Source organism: Dicentrarchus labrax, unplaced genomic scaffold (genome assembly GCF_905237075.1).
Source record: "Dicentrarchus labrax unplaced genomic scaffold, dlabrax2021, whole genome shotgun sequence".
In the NCBI taxonomy this organism is placed as follows: Eukaryota; Metazoa; Chordata; class Actinopteri; family Moronidae; genus Dicentrarchus; species Dicentrarchus labrax.
The window spans coordinates 15,008,804-15,025,729 of record NW_026136721.1 but is presented as its reverse complement, the minus strand read 5'-3'; the positions used below and the strand labels follow the sequence as shown (position 1 = coordinate 15,025,729).

The 16,926-nt window shown below is 39.7% G+C and overlaps 1 protein-coding gene across 1 annotated transcript; it reads right to left on the bottom strand.

The window, feature by feature from the left end:
* Window positions 1–574: 574 nt before the first annotated feature.
* On the bottom strand, window positions 575–16,738 carry slc25a10b (solute carrier family 25 member 10b). The gene is made up of 11 exons (XM_051384293.1): window positions 16,160–16,738; window positions 8,397–8,516; window positions 7,234–7,348; window positions 7,049–7,097; window positions 6,883–6,924; window positions 6,753–6,796; window positions 6,507–6,577; window positions 4,991–5,083; window positions 4,815–4,892; window positions 4,649–4,705; window positions 575–3,562 (listed from the first exon to the last, which is right to left on the bottom strand). Exons 1-11 carry the CDS (start codon window positions 16,247–16,249, stop codon window positions 3,461–3,463), a joined length of 861 nt encoding a protein of 286 aa, XP_051240253.1. The 5' UTR covers window positions 16,250–16,738; the 3' UTR covers window positions 575–3,460.
* Between the last annotated feature and the right edge of the window lie 188 nt (window positions 16,739–16,926).

Here is a 16,926-nt window from a genome sequence, read left to right as displayed (position 1 = left end):
GACTGTGAACATGAGCCTGCAGACATAAGGCTCACAAATTCCCACACGCATATGTGATGATAGAGGTGAATGGTCACAGTCATTAATGCTTGCATGTGATGGATAGTATTAATAAAGGAATGGACAGCAATGTTCATCTAGGCAGAGCAACAGAGTCACACATTCATCTCTAGAGCTGAACATTACCACTTAACTTTATGGCCCTGCTGCCACATGGTGCAGGCTGGGAGGTTGCAATTCTGTAAAATAAGTCCTGATCTTAGGTCTGTGGGCTGTGAAAGACTGGTGGATCAAACAGTAAAATACGTCCTTGTTCTGATGAGGGTGAATCCCCGAGGCTGAAGCTTGATTCAGTCACAGCCAACATCATCGCAGCATGAACTGGCGGCAGCACAAAACAGAGACAAAGATCACGCTGTTTGTGTTATGACGTGGACTGAACACTTCCCACAGGGCCTACAGCTGATTTATGATATGACAAAAATAATAATAACAATAATCATACAAATGTGGTGTGATTTACAACAACCTGATTTACTATAAACTTTAACAAAGTTGATGGTCGGACACAAACTCATATTTCACATTAGTCTTTTAATTCCACAATCATTAGTTAGTGATCCACAAAATACAAATCCACAACACCCTCCAGTTTAATTTCTGTGCATATGAATAAAGTTTTGGGGTTAACATTACTTACTATGGCTGATCTAAATTTTTAAGGAACATTTGATCATAAGACCATGCAGTTATGGTGTTTGTGTCTCTTTTTTTTTTTTTTTTAATAAATGTACCCTTGGATGAAGGTTCAAGGCTTAATAGGATGCTCAAGAGAGGATCATTCAGGTTGTTGGCATTGATATCATTCACACGTTACTACACTGCCCCCTAAAGGACACATCCTGTAAGGCAACATGACAATGTCTCTGTCAACAGAGCAGGCACAGAACAGTTAATGTATTTACTGAACTTTCAAACATATCATTGGCCTGAAAAGAGTCACAAAACAAAAGAGACTGCCCTCAATTCGAACCATTAACATTGTAAATTCTAAACATGTTAAAACATCTACAATTTCACTTTTAGAACATGTTTTAGTATGGCAGCATGTTTTTCTACGCAGCAGGTTAGTCAGTATGTCAGTAAAGTGCCTCATAAAACAGAGTAGCATCCTGAGTCCTAAAGTCTAACACAAATTCAGCTAAACAAGACAGTAACATGACAGGTGGTATGCTACATGTACACTTGTATGGTGCAGCAGTTCTCTACAGGCATCTTTATTCAAAACAGTAAGAACATTAAGAGATCAAGTGGTCATACAGAATTTCACTGGTGGAAAACTAAAAAGAGCCACTGTCAAACTGTACGCTCATCAGGATTTCAACTATCAACTATCTTCTTCACAGTTTGTCCACAAATTCCTCCCCTTACTTAAAAAAAATAAAAAAATAAAAAGACAAAAGAGCTTGGTCCTCTTCTCCAAAAGCTTTGATAATGAAATGATGACAGAGGATCAGAAAGAAGTAAAGGAGAATCAGGTAAAAGTTACAGACATTTTAACCTGCTCCTGGTTGATTGACAATTCTAAAATCATTCATTTAGAAAGGCAAACAAATAAATGAACTTGATCAATTCAGGGTGCATCACATTTGGTCACCACTGTTGGGAATGATTACTATGTAGTTGCATAAAAGTTTGTTCAGTCATGTTTTAGCGATGGCTTTTGGGAAATATTATAGATTGTAAGAATGGCACTGATGAAGGCTACACTGTGTTTGTTTTGATTCTGTACTTCAACCTAATTACAGACTATGTTCTGGCCTGACACAATGACACAATGACACAACACAAGTGGTGGAAAGGACTAATAAGGAAACACATTCCTGGCACAAACTTTAGAGCCACAATAGACCTTTTTCACAGCAGCCATTTTTACATGAAATAGTAGGGTCCTTAATATCCATAATATCCAGTGATATTAATTAAGGTTCCATTTCATTCAGCTCAAAATAAATCTAGGTTATGCTATTGTGCATGTTGGCAAAATGGCTGCTTTGAAAAAGGTATTTTGTTACACACTCAAGACGGTCTATACCACTGGGGTTAACCGGGCTTTAAGAACTGCTGAGATTAAAAAATAAATCACAAAACCTGATCTGGAATTATTCAAAGTTAACATTAGTCTGTCATCAACATGACAGAATTGCTCCTTTTAACACTTAAAGGGATACTTTGGAGTTTTTGAAGTGGGGTTGTATGAGGTACTTATCAACAGTGACTGTATTTCTACAGTAGATGGCCGTCAGTGCGCCCCCACTTTGGAGAAGCAGACTGGAGTGCCAGCACAGAAGCACAGCAAAGTACTGCTGTGGACGATGGGGGCGCAAAAAAAGGCCCACCTCAAATACTTTATATCAGTTTAACGGTATGCTGCATTTAGAATATTTTCACAGCTTTGCCAGGCCGTCAGACAGACCCTTAGCTTTGCCACTACATTTTCTCAACCGTAGAGCTTTCTTTTGAGGATGGATACTGAATGTGTCAAAGGGGGGGGATGGAAACTACAGTCCTGCATAGCCAGACTCATTTCCACAGCAGTGTGTCAGCTCTGGGGAAATTATGTCCACAGCTGTTTAAGGTCAATATCACAGAAAAACAGTCAAATCTATACGGTGAACAGAACACTTCTTTGTTTGAAGATCCTGGAAAAACACAAGCAAACACCATCTTTTAAATCTTTAGAATCGTGTAGTTTGATTTCAGTCCGATTTTGCAACTTTGATCTGAGTCGTAATACATTGAAGTAAAGCTAAAGTAAAGCATGAAAAGTATTTTAAGTATTGCACAAACTGATTTGCATTTTTTTTGCCCCCGTACACACCAGTTAGCTTCTGTGCTGGTACTCCTGTCTGCTTCTCCAAACTGACATTTGGAGGCATGCTGACCGCCGTCTACTGTAGGTAATACACTAACTACGGATAAGAACCTCATACAACCCCTCTACAAAAAAACAAAACCATTCCTTTAATCTCAATAACTCTCATCCTGTCACGTAACTAACGTACCTGAAATTACTGGATACTGGATAACCACATTAAACATCTGCTTAAGCTGATCCTAATCTCCTCTCTAAATCTGGCAGGTCATTCTAATAATGCCATTGCAGCAGCTTTATATTTAGGATCATATTGATCATCTACATTGACAGAGGAACTCTTCTGTTAATTCCAGTATTTGTCCCCTCAAGAAGTTGCTACTCATAATGATCAGAATAATTTCGCTTCGAGCCGTTAGAAAGAGGTAGAGCAAAAGGAGAAGGAAAACATGCACAAGCCTGTAATAAACTGTACACGACTCCCTTTCTTCCCTTATTTTCTTAGAAATGCAGAGAGTAGCATGATCAAGGTGTGTTGTGAGCAGCACTGTTGGTGGGTGAAGAGCAGCTGGTCACAGAGTGTGCTCAGGAGATAATGCAAATTCCAAAGTATTTCTTGAGCTGCTCGAGGAAGATGAAGGTGAGCACTGTATGAGGAATCAAGCGGATCCCTGCGGGGACGAGACCCTGCAATGAAAATATGGCATAAGATTACTATTATGGCATTTTCTTCCATTACACCTGTCAATTTAAAGTCACTAAGTCTAATAAGTACCTTTGTATTAACTGTAAAACTAACTAACTGAAAATGCAGGGATCATTTATCACATTAGTAACAGCATGCTTACAAAATTGTTGTCAAAAACCATGCGATTTGACAAATTTATTTTGATTTAATTTATTTTACATTATTTTTGAAAGTACAAAAAAAAGTTATTCAAAGTGACTACATGTGACTGATTGACAGCTGAGCTGGCAGAGGCATGCCATGAGAAGACAGTGTTTAGTTAACAGTGGAGCTAAAGACAAAGGATGGATGCCATTTAGCATCTAAAACAAACCAAACTTGACAACTGCAGGTAAGTTTTTAAGCTGCTCCAAAGTGCTACATCACTGGCTGCTATATATATCCAGAAAACTGGCAGTGAATGTTTCTTTGGTAGCTTGTTCAGCTAGAAAAGACATGTGTCCATGCTTGTAGATAAGAAGGAGGCATGAGCTGAAAAGCTTACGGGGTTGTTGTGTCGTGGCGTAGTGCTACTGTCGGCCAACAACAGTTACAGATTTAGGCAATTTGACTGGTTACATGCAAATAATTTCTATTGTAGACCAGGTCTGACACTGACACATCAAAATGCTTTCTGCAAGCATGTGTATAGTTTCTGATGTTTTAATGTTTATGATGAGTGTGTCACCTTTAAGACTCTGCAGTCCCCATCTCTTTAGGTATTGAACTACAGGTGTTAAACTACAACAAACCAACTTTGTCTTGTGGACCAGAATTCTCTCCAAGCCCAATTCATGTTGTTTTTTTTATTGCTATATGAATGGTTTTATCCAGAAGTCTTTTCTATGACTGCTTTTCTGCAGCTAGGGAACAGCTCTCCTCTAACTAGTCAGTCTGAATTAAGTCGTCCAAGAGTGATCCAGACAGTGAGTTAAATAACTGAAATAATTAAGTATAAGCACCTGTAATAGAGAACCTCTGATTAAAAGTGGCACTAAATAACCACAGTAGGGTTAAGGTATGGTCTGTGAGATTGTTTTTTTTACCTTGTAAAATGCCATGGGACCCAGTTTGGCAGTTTCTCGTAGGCAATGCGTCACCCCCTGAAAAGAGAGACACACACTGGGTTAGAATGAACAGAGAAATAAAGAAGATGGATAAACAAAAACAGAGGAATGAAAGGATTAAAGGAGACAATACAGAGGGACTCACTGTGTACTCTCCCTTTGAGCTCATCAGTCTCGTCTTTAGTACATCCAGAGGTTGACACAAGAATGTAGCACACCCTCCCTGCAGAGGAACAGTTTATCACTTCACAAAAGAGCCCTGTAAACTTTACACTTACTCAATCAGGTGTCTGGGGCACACAAATAAAACCTGATACTTACGGCAATGAAGCTGGAAAGAAAGTGTGTGAGTATGTTATCTCCCATTATGCCTGTTCCCAACACGAGCTGCTTAGCCTGGTCATAACACGCCAGCTAAAAAGGTGGGGAAAACAAGACGAGATGGAGAAAATGTGGGACATATTAATGATCTCTTTACTACATGAAGCCTGTCTATCTGTTTAATAAGCCTTTTTTGAAAATTGAAAAAAGACGTAGAAAGTATACATATTTGTAAAAAGGGAAGGGGTAACAGTTGTCAGAAAATAAATACTTAAGTAAAGTTCAGATACCTGAAAAACTACGAGGTACTGTGACAAAGTATTTGTACTTCATTACTTCCAACCTCTGGTTCTAGGAAGCCACATCTTTCTGCAGGCAGCCTTCAATAATCTGTTTATAGTATATTTAGAAAAGTTTTGTGCTAACATGCAATGTATTCTATCCTGTACGTTACTGTGTGGTTGACAGTGAATGCATATAACCGAATTCTTTTGCTAAGATGTAAGTTGTATCAGTGGCACAGTCTGAACTCAATTTCCTTTGGATATGCTCGCCAACACAGACTTCATTAAAGTGAGGCTGAGGTTTTATGGATTATTGCATTATGCATTGCATAAATGGAGCCATTTGAACATGCAGCCTATTCATCTATTAGATTGATTACCTTTATTTAACTTGATTTAATTCCATGATCTTATTACACGACTTCTAGCTGGATTCTGAATTTGATATGACTGATAAATATCTTCTTAATGTATTTAAGAGGAAAATTACGGAGCCCCTAAAGGGACATGGGGGAAAAAAAATAAAAAATGAAACGTTTCTAGTGCGCACTAGATACTATCTTGTGCTCACTAGATCCCTATCTAGTACTATCTAGTGTGCACTAGATACTATCTAGTACTATCTTGTGCGCACTAGATACAGATCCCGTGTTGTGGCGAATCAACACATGGCTAATTTTAATATTCAAATGAGTATTAAACTAATTTGTCTGTAACTAAAAAATAAATGTAAATTAATCTGTAACCTTTTTTGTTACAGTCCGCATTTAAATGCCCTGTCCAGAAGCCGGACACTCATTTGTCCTCCTTTTGAGAAAATAACAAACACGGTGCGCCTTTTGACACATTACCTTGTTAGTTTAATACTTATTGGCTTAAAATGTGTGTCAAAATAAGTAATTTCATTGGTTACATTTTCGTGTAGTGACCTATCAACACATGGCTAATTTTAATATTCAAATAAGCCATTTGTTGATTCGCCACAACACAAGATCCATATCTAGTGGCACTAGAAATGTTTCATTTTTTTTTTTTTTTTTTCCCCCATGTCCCTTTAGGGGCTCCGTAGAAAATGGATCTAGAATATACTTCTGTTTGCCCAAAGATTAAGAAACGGATGTTCTCTCGGGTCTCTTTTATACCTGCAGGCATTTAATAAAAAAGGTACAAACATTATACCGGTAATACCAAAAACAAAAGGTCTCTGGTCATATCCTAGCACTGTGACTTGCCTGTCCCACAGTGACCATGGCTCCTCTGCTGGAGGCCATGGTGGCTCCTGAGAACAGTCTCCTCATGCCCTCTGTGGGACAGGACACAGGTCAGAGGTCAGACATGATGCCACCATGTGGGTTGCATGAAGTTATACACACACATATACATACAGATTATAAAGCCCCCTGAAGCAAATTGCTATTTGTATATAAATAGAATTGACTTGATTTGACAGAATGGACAGTATACTGCTTGGGATTTACCTTCTCTGAAGACTCTGAAGAGTCCATCAATGGCATGTTTGTAGCTGAAAGAAAAAACAAACATTCAGATTGAATTAAGATAAGAGATTAATAACCTCAATCTGACCATTTTAGTAAGTTAAACACTTACTTTCTCCTCAGCTCTGGTGGTAGTTTCATGTCGTTCTGCATCCTAGAAGAAACAACAGTTCAGATCCTTTAAATCCACCATTTGCTGCACCCGAGCCAAAAACCTAACCGCAGCTTGTTCAGAATAATTTGTGAGATTTAAGAGAATTTGAAAATTGTCATGTTACCTGACATTCACCATGTCAGCTGGCGTGCCAACAAACCCACCAGTAAAACCTGTTGGCAGAGAAATGTTGTTGACACACAATCCTGTATGGCGGGACACTGCATGTTTACATATGTGTGTGTGTGTGTGTGTGTGTGTGAGTGTGAGAGAGAGAGGAGAGGAGATGCAGGATGTGTGTGTTCCCACCTCCAAAGGCTCCCAGCAGGACCTTCTGGTAAAAGGGCATGGGGCCCTGGCTTGAGCTGCCCATCATGTCCCTTACGGTCTCGTAGATTGCAAATCTGGTGAGGGAATAGGACATCTGAGAGGAGAGAAGGAGAGGAGAGGAGAGGAGAGGGAAGAAAAACAATGAGTCCAGGATATTCTATCCTAAACTCTCCTCACTATTTAACACTTTCTTTTTACAACCACTAGGAGGAGCTTCTGGCAAAACAACCAATCTAAAATACAAATGGGTTTTTATCTTTTAACGTCTGTGGCCAGAAACTAACCAGGATGCACTGCTGTTTACAGGATACAACTTATCCTACCCTTCATCACCATTTTGTGGTTTATACTTTCTTCTCTCTCTCCAATCATATTATACACAGACCTGCTGCACACACGGCTAATCTCCTCTGCTTTACAAAACTAATCTATTGATCTATTGATAGTACCCTGCAGCCATATGGAATAATAGTAACTTCACATGAAGTCAGTATTAGCACACAATATGACTGAAGGGCCGACTGAGGCAACAGCATATGAATCTCATTAGAATGAACCTGTTACAGAAAATCTACATAAAAAAACTTGTTCTAAGGTTGTCTGTTATACTCTCTCTTCCTCCAACCAGAAAAATGCTGATGGCCATAAAATGTTTTAGTTATTATGTACAGTATGTTTATTTCAGTTAGAACTGAGACACACTGAAAAAGGCAAAGTGGAGAAATTCTTGACTTCTTCATCACTTCTCACTACATATTTCTTTCTATTTCTATATCTTATATTTTATATTGTTATTATCGTTTGGTAATATTCTTATACTACTGTTAGGTATTTTATTTAAGGATCTAGCCACAGACTGCTGACTGCAGACAGCCATCAGCAAACTAGTTAAAAAAACTAAAAAGTAACACTAACAAACTAAAAAGAGCGATGCGTTATCAGGACGCCCCTGTTTGCAACTTTTTATTGCTACCATCTTGGCCAGGTCTATTTCACAAAAGAGGTTTCCTCCCCCAGTGGGACTTACCTGGTTAAATACAGGTTGAAAAGAAAATACAAAAGACAAACTAATCAACACTACACACACACTACACACTACACACACACACAAAACCGTTAAGCATGCATACAGACATACATACTTGTCTACAAAGGGAGGCAGAGAGGCCATTGTAAAGAGCCAACACCCCATCGCTCTTCACCACATGAATGGCCATCCCCATCATCCTCTTCTTCACCTCCTGCTGTGTCTGAAGGTGCACCTGCAAAGACAGTTGTGTATTAGCATTGGTATCATTTTCAAGGCCAAGCTTGACAGAACACAGACACAACAAATCTGCAGACACAGACAATGTGTGGTGCTGTCGCAGCTGACACAGCAACCTAAGTAACCTTTTGTTCCTCCTTGCGGCGTAATGTAGACACCAGCTCATATATTTAGGTGTGAGTCAATCTTGATAAGGCCCCATAATATGAACATGTTTACAACCTGGTACAAAAAACCCATTTAAATTATATCAAGGTTTAAAGTTTGAGTGACGGGAGGTGGTTTTCAGCAACCAGGCTTCATTCAGCCCACCTCAGCTACACACACTCCAAGATGGCGACAGCCAGACACTGAGCGTCACAACTGCTCTTTACAAACCTATTGGCGACACCACAGAGACTACATCTATTTATTTATTAATTACACAGTCTATGGCTTTCTGTTCTTGATGACATCACTATCCAGTCCAACTTTATTTGTTAAGCACTTTAAAACAACCAAAGTTGACCAAAGTGCTGTACAGGATAATAAATAAGACATCATGAATAAAAGACATAACAGCTCACGAGGTGCCAAATTACATATACAATACATCAATAAAACAAAAAGACATAAAACATGAGTAAAAATAATAGCCACGCAATAAAAAGCAATCAAAATAAGAAATTAAATCAAGTAAATAAAGTCGACATCTTACTAGGTGTCAAAGGTGATGACATCGTCAGGGTTATTTTTCAGTCATTTAAGAAATCATCTCCAGAGTCAGGACATCATTCAACTGTTACTGAGGAACAGAGTAATGTGTAACAGGCAGTTATAATACCATACATGTTTTCTAAATGTCTTAACCCTGTGTGTGTGCGTGTGTGCGTGCGCGTGTGTGTGTGTGCGGTCCTTCTCAAAAGGTCAACAACTCTACAATGTGACCTTTGTCCTCTTTTCTAATCAGTATTTGAGTTTGAAGGCCACTAAGCCCTTCAAAACACAATATTTGTCATGTCTCATCACTAGCTTGCATTAAGATAAGATGAGACAATCTTTTATTCATACTCAGAGGGACGGTAGTCGACCAAAAGCTCATTCGTTTTGCTGATATTGGATTTCAGGCTATTGTTGTTACACCATGTGATGAAGCTCTCCATCAGTCCTCTGTACTCCTCTTTGTTGTCTTTATTGACGCATCCAACAATAGTGGAGTCATCAGAAAGCTTCTGGAGGTGGCAGACACCTGAGTGACATAATCCGTTTTGAACCTAAGCCAGATGGTAAAAACAATACCAGCGCGTATCTAAATGACAGAGTTCTTAGTGCCTTTCTGGTTGTAAATTCCTATGGAGTGGACATGGAATGTGTTTGCATCTCCTTGATCTAAATTGTATCACCTCCAGAGAGAAACTCCTCTGGAATCCACATCTGGCATTCTGACACCCCTTCCTCTAAAGTGTAAATTACGATGTTTTCTTTTGATAGTGGACATTCCAATCTAGGAAGCAGTAACAACAGTTGCACGGATATAGATTTAGTTCTGTTGGAGTATTATGGTAAAATTTCATCTCCTCCTAATTAACAGATTGCCATCCAGCATGAGAAGGACGCAAATGTAACGTTTGTCTGATGTTTCTGTCATCAGATTGGACTAAGTTACAAAATCATGTGTAAAATGTCTGAATGTTTGATGGAGCCACAGTGCCACCTTTTGGTAAGGTTCTGGTATAGCATAAGGTATTTTCAAAATGAACTTTGTTTGATAACTGTATAGTAATACAATAAGTAAATGCCTGACACATATTTGTTATAACAAGGATTAAGCTAGCACTATACGAAATATGTACAATCCCTAAGTGCTACTTATGTGCGTGTTTAATGATTATGATTTAATGATTTTAATCAGTTCCACTTTTCCTTTACATTTAGTAATTTCGGTTATGTTAAAACATGTGAACTGTGTATTAAGTCATGGTGGGTTCTGTGAACGGTGAATTATGATCTTGAAACTTTAAAACACGATAGGAGTAAGTTGATAAAGTTACGTATATCAAATTATCACTAGAGGAAGTGACGCGCGCGGTCAGCTCCTCTCGTCCAGTTCCGCCTCAAGAATAAAAGCTATAAGAGATAGACTCCGGTCACTCTTCGCTTTTCTCTTCTCTTCTCCCCACTCGTTATTTATTCTCGCTCTTACTTTAATTCAATTTCCGTACTTTATTTTACTTCGTTTGCGACACGTGTTGAATTTTTCCTCAAGTAATAACTTGCCGTGCTGAAATACTTTCAAGTACTTTTATTTTGAAAGCTCAAGACACAAACAAATTTCTTCTTTCATATTTTTGTAGTCTTATCGTCAAGTATTGTCGCCTTTTCACAGAAAGTGAATTTAATCAAATTCTTGGACTTTCTTGGAGAATTCGCCAGGCCAGCGTTTCATCCTCCAGTTATTTTCAAACAAGAAGCTGAATTAGTTTACAATCAAAGCTGAAGACCAACCACTCTAAGACATTTATCATCAGCCAGAAGGACGTCGCAGTAGTTGACTGCTCAAGAAGACGTACAAACGTTTCCAGCCGGCTTTTGGAGAGATTGCCACTGGTACCAGGGACGAGACACAACTTCCCTTCCCTGTTGGATCAGTGACGCAAAGCCACAGTTGAGCTGAAAGCCAAGGACCTGGAATCCTTCCAAGTTCCATCTACAAACAAAGTAGGCTGACTCTCCGGTACACGGCCGGATTCACACACATGAGAAAGAGCTGGTGTCTGTCTATAAGCTTTGATTCCCATCTTTTAAGTTTAAGAGAAATTTTGATTAGGGCCTCTCAGTTCTAAAATTTACTCTCGTAATATTTTAAACTTACTGCCACATCGCAAAATCCACCATCGCTCCTGAATCACCTAATAGTAATAATTCATATATTGTCCACATATTCTGTTACTTGTTGTCATTTGTTTGTTTGTCATTTCATGCTATTTACTCTGCATTAGTTTAGTTAATAAACATATATAACCGTATGTCCTTGTTGGTGCAGGTTTGATTTGATGCGGGGAAATCGATGAATCGTGTAAAAGAAATCACTACTTCAGAAATATGAGATTAAATATAGATTTTGAAACTTAATAAATTGATTTGAAATTGATTTGATTAGATCTGTGGAATAATTTCCTCCGGATTATTCCAGTAGCTAAACAACGGAGGTGGTGCCCCATTTACGAGTGTATTATTAATCCCCAGTGATTAATTACCTTTCTAATGAAAAAGTAGTGTATCCCCTACAAAGGGAACCACAATGTGCTAAAATGACAATGTCATATTGAGCCATCGCCAAGCAAATGTGTACAGGTAACACTCTCACCAAGGTGAAATATTACACCCAGATGAGTTGATAAATGTCTGGCTATAACAATGTTTTTTTTAGGTGAGGTCAGACAAATCTTGTTTAGCAACCCTGCTGGTATCAGTTCAGGGAAACAATAAAGCAGTTTATCTGATGGTGCAAAGGAGGTCTGGGTTAACACAAGGAGGAAATCAACAGAATATGACTAAGCAATTTTTGCCATGCGATATGTGTGTTTGGTCAAGTCCAACTTTCCTGCAAAAAACCACATTAACATAGTGTCTCCTCTAAATGACACTCCTTGTAAGTTTAGATGCTCTAATGTTAGCCTGCTTTTTACAGGAATGTAGTAAGTGCATGGCATTATGAAGCCCTTCCCTTTTTGAGCTTTGTAAACTGTTGCTACAAAGTCACCAACCTCCCTGACTGGTTACAAAGAACAGGTTACATGCTACGAGGGTGAAAATACCTTAAAAATACTTTATGAATATGGCTTTATCATCAGGAGCAGCTCAGCTTAAGTGACCTGTGCTCATTGTAGTAACATTTTGTGTTTTGTTTTGTTTTTTTACATAAAATGATCCTTATTAATATTACGATAATGATTTAAGCCACATCAGCTGCACAGAAAGGAACAATGTTACATTCAGGATGCTAACAACACACTACTTAGAGTTGCCTTTTAACCTCCATTCATGCTGAACATCCTTCAAATCTGCGAGAAGATGAGATGCTTGTGGCACAGCAAAACGGGTGCAATAGCAATTCACGTTACGTAAATGTGAAGAATGTGCACTGTGAGAAGTAGATGACTGTAATTACCTCCAGCTTTTATCACACACACACACTTTCTCATTTCTAGGTAATCACATTACTTAGAATCGCTTACCCCACCTATAAAATTATCTGAAATGAACCCTTACCAACACAGTGCTTCCACAACACTGGCACTTTGTTCACTGTGGCTGAACTCACTAAATACACACAGGGCTCCCACACTCATATACATGATAATTCAATTCCACTATGCATGCATGCATTATTGCAAGTTTTAAATATTTTATGTTATTTTGTAATTAGCAACACTTGAATGGTATCTTTTAAGAAAAGTCCCCATGTGAGACCAGCTAGAGCACCTCTTCATGAAAGCACCAGTCCTGATACAGTATGTCGTAAGCTCCATCCAGTAACACTCCTCACCTGACTGCCACTGCAAACAGCAGTATGATTGGTGTAAAACCTGTGTACTGTGTACAGTACAGGCTGCAAGTATTTGTACAGCGATGCATGCTTTTGTTCTGCTGGCTCTGTACTCCAGCACAATGGACCTGAGGACAAGCAATGACTTTGAGGTTTACGTATGACTCTCAGCTTTCATTTGAAGATGTAACATTCATATTAGGTGACAAGAGTAACTTGTAGCCTTGCCATTGTCCTCTGCTGTATAATCCCAAAAGTTTAGTGGACAAAGCATAAAAAAGGAGCTTCAAATATTTAACCCCATAGTCATTAATTAATTTGAAATCCAATCTGCTGGAGTCCAGAGTACAGCACAACAGAAAATGTGTTATGGTCCAACTACTTAGGGTCTGTACAATCTCTCCTCATGGCCACATATAAGTCATGTGAGGATACCGACTGCTGTGCTAATCGTACTTTGTAAATCCCTGTTTTTCAGACCATGTTTTCCATTTAAAGTGCTACCAGCTTCTTATTCTAGGTACCATGCTGCTTTTATCACAGCATGAAATAGTGTCCTCAGTCACTGCTCTTGTGCATTAATGCTCACAATCATAAAATAGCGTAAAGTGCAAGGTGAGCCACTAAGGAACAAAGGATGCAAATAAATGCAAGAAACTGTTTTATAACTGACTGAGTATGAGTGTGAAATTAGGCACTTGAAGAGAAAGACATTTTTAAGATATGGTGAGAATAACAAAACCATATTCTCTGGTCCAACCAAAACCACTTATTTGCACCTAAACCTTCATGCATCACAATTTTGCACCTGAGCAGTAAACAACAGAGAGTATTGATTAATCATACTGACTGGCACGGGACAGTTGGGGGAAACGTGAGGCCCTCCCTCCTGAAGATATTGCGTAAGGTATAAGAGACAAGTGCATGCTGGTGTTTCAAAAAACAAGGGGAAGTTAGCTGATGCGGTTTGGGCCTGTGTGTTTAGCAACATGGTCACACACACCTCATGGAGGCAATTAGGGTACCTTTAAACCCATCGCGCTTTAGTGCCACACATACGCAAGTCAGTGTGACACTTTCCAAGGATATCATAATCTCTGATAATCTGTCCATAAATCCATTTAAAATTCATAGAGAAAGGACACTCCTTATACATGCCAGAGCTTGCCTGAGAATCATGATGTTTTCAAGTTTCCTTCAGTATAAAAGTAATCCTGGGACAGTGTATATATACACACTGCTAACAGGAACAGCTAATAGCTAATTCTGCATACTTTTAATGGTGTCAGTTTACCAAAATGTAAACAAATAGGCACAAAAAAAATAGAATTACCACAATTATATGCCTCCTTCAACCAGTCAAGTGGCAGTTTAGATCCATGTATGTCCATTTTACAAGAATGGGACGAAAGGACGGACAACCCAAAAACATAAATGCCTCTGGCCCCTCTCTCTCTTGGAATTTTAAGATGAGCAGATGTACAAAAAAATAAATAAATAAAAAAATCACCTCCAATGCAAAGGAACCAAACCAACTCAACTCAGTGCAGCAGATCCTAATTCTAGGCTAGAAACCGTCTGTTGACAGCTGAGCAGCACTGAACTGACCTCGACCCAGCTCAGTTGATTTTCCTTTTCCTTAAATTTGAGTCTCTTAGATGTAGGTGTAGAAGTTTTTAATTTTAACAATTCTTTAAGTTAGTTTTTTACCCACCTAAGAATCTAAACCTTTCAACATCACTGTTGACTGGTAGAGTTCAGACAGTAGGTCCACTCAACTCTTATTTAAGTTTAATGTTTTGATAGATTTGATCAAAACTCCATCAAATCCACTAAGTTCACCTATTGGGACTGGGACAGGGAATCCATGGGACAAAGTATCAGGTTGTGTAGGTTAATAAAGCCTCCCACACTCACTGTAATGGTGAAAAACACTTTGCAGTTCTTAGTGGTTCTTGAAAGAACTTCCACCTTTTGAACCCGATACTGGATACTGAGTTCTGGGAACACAAAGTGTTTCAGATTGTGTCTTTCTTTTGGCAAACAGTAAAATGCTGTATGAACCTACAAAAATGCTCATCCTCACTTTTATTATTTCCAGAAAAGAAAAAAAAAAAAGATAAGAATTTAGTTTGGGAATCAGTCTGAAGCAATAGCCAAGATACCAGCCTCTCTCATAAGCATGCTGATAGAAACACACTTTTGAAAATACGACAGTTCCAAAACTAAGATTGTTCTCAGCACTACAAGTAGAGCAGTAACTTGTAGTGCATTTCAGCAACTTCAGTCATATACTACAATGTTAAACGACATCACCAGCTAACAAGCAAGTTAGGGCAGAAATGAAGCCCTGAGTTTTAATTCAATGTGTTCATTACCAGCCTTGTCTACATAATTAGATACCACATGACTTCCTGAGCACCAGTTACTGCTATCAGGGTCACATGCTGCCGTTTTCAATGCAAGCAAAAAACAGGGAACGTGTAAAGGGAGCGAGGGTTTTTGGCACTGGACAGATATGTGCTGATTTACTGCTGTGCAGCACAGCAAGGCGAACATTAACAAGACTGAGCATGCATGATCTCACACACACACACACACACACACACACACACACACACACACCCTGCTTTCAGGCGATGACAAGCTGCTAGTGGAGGGGAAAACACATGTCCAGTAGTCAGTGTGATCTTATAATAATTACCATTTATCTCAATAAAATTATTAAATGCAAAACTAAGGCTACATAGGGACATTCTGTGTAATTTCTAATATCATTTCAGCTCGGATAACCAACTTTCACTCTACCCTAACCTGTGCCCTATATTTTGAAACAGCCTTGAGTATCCAAACACACATTATAGTAATACCACAGCCGACATGTGATACCTCAGAGTACGGCATGGCCACTACAAGCTCACTGCAGCTGTAGCAAGCACACAACAAGGACATCTAATAGGAACACAGTACTGTGATGAGCGGCCAGGAGGTAAATAACAGTCTAGCATTCCCGGAATGACTCCTGCTGGGAAACAGCTGTAGCCTGGTGTTTCGGGCCTGCGCTCCTCTGCACACATGCGGAAGGATACAGACTAACTTGAGCCCCTCACCTTGATGAGATCCAAAGGATGCGTGCAGCAGGCGGCTCCGCAGGACGCCAGCCCACCGAAATACCACCGCGACATCCGTTTCTCGGTCATGGTGCCGCGCTATGCCGTAGTCTGATGCAGCAGCTACAGCGGTGACTTCCTGCCTCCCAGTCCGCCTTGACACGCTGCGGTCCGCCTGCTCTGTCGGCTTTCTGGCCTGAAGGCTTCAGCTGGCTGTAGCTTGTGCTTTACAGGACACGGCTAACCTCGTTAATCTTCAAACATTGCGATAAGAGATGCTCCTCGGACCGGGGGGGACTTTGGGCTCCAGCGGAGTCGCGCGCACTCACGAGACATTGCGTGCGTGCTTGCGAAAAAGAGTGAGTGTGAGTGCGCGCGCACTGTCTGCTGTGTTTGGTTCACGGTGTGCAATAGGAAGCGGCTGAAGACAGAAGAGAAGAGCGCAGCCAATTGCCACCGTGGACGGTGGAGCTGCCTACCCGCCCCGGGCTCCGAGATCCAAAGGTCGACAGCGGGGTATGAGAATGCTGAAGCCCCGAACTGCACGCTCTCTCTCTCAGCCCACTTTCACCGCTCACAACTGTCATGCGATTTGTTTTAAAGTGGTACGCACCTCCTCCCGCAGCTGTGGGGGCCACACACTGACCCTGTGTCTTTAAGAAGACAATCAGTCGACTCTCTCAACCCAAGCAGGAACTTTAGTTAGTTTGAAGGGAAAAAATTTATTGTTACGATTATTTGTGACATGTGTCCACATGTGAGAGTGT

What these genes read in the sequence shown, in the direction of transcription:
- slc25a10b (XM_051384293.1), bottom strand. Translation starts at nt 16,249, where the DNA reads ATGACCGAGAAACGGATGTCGCGGTGGTATTTCGGTGGGCTGGCGTCC. An exon ending in CTGCCTCCCTTTGTAGACAA is followed by an intron (nt 7,349 to 8,396) that starts GTATGTATGTCT and finishes CTCTCCTCTCAG; the next exon opens with ATGTCCTATTCCCTCACCAG. An exon ending in CCATGGTCACTGTGGGACAG is followed by an intron (nt 5,084 to 6,506) that starts GCAAGTCACAGT and finishes CCACCTTTTTAG; the next exon opens with CTGGCGTGTTATGACCAGGC.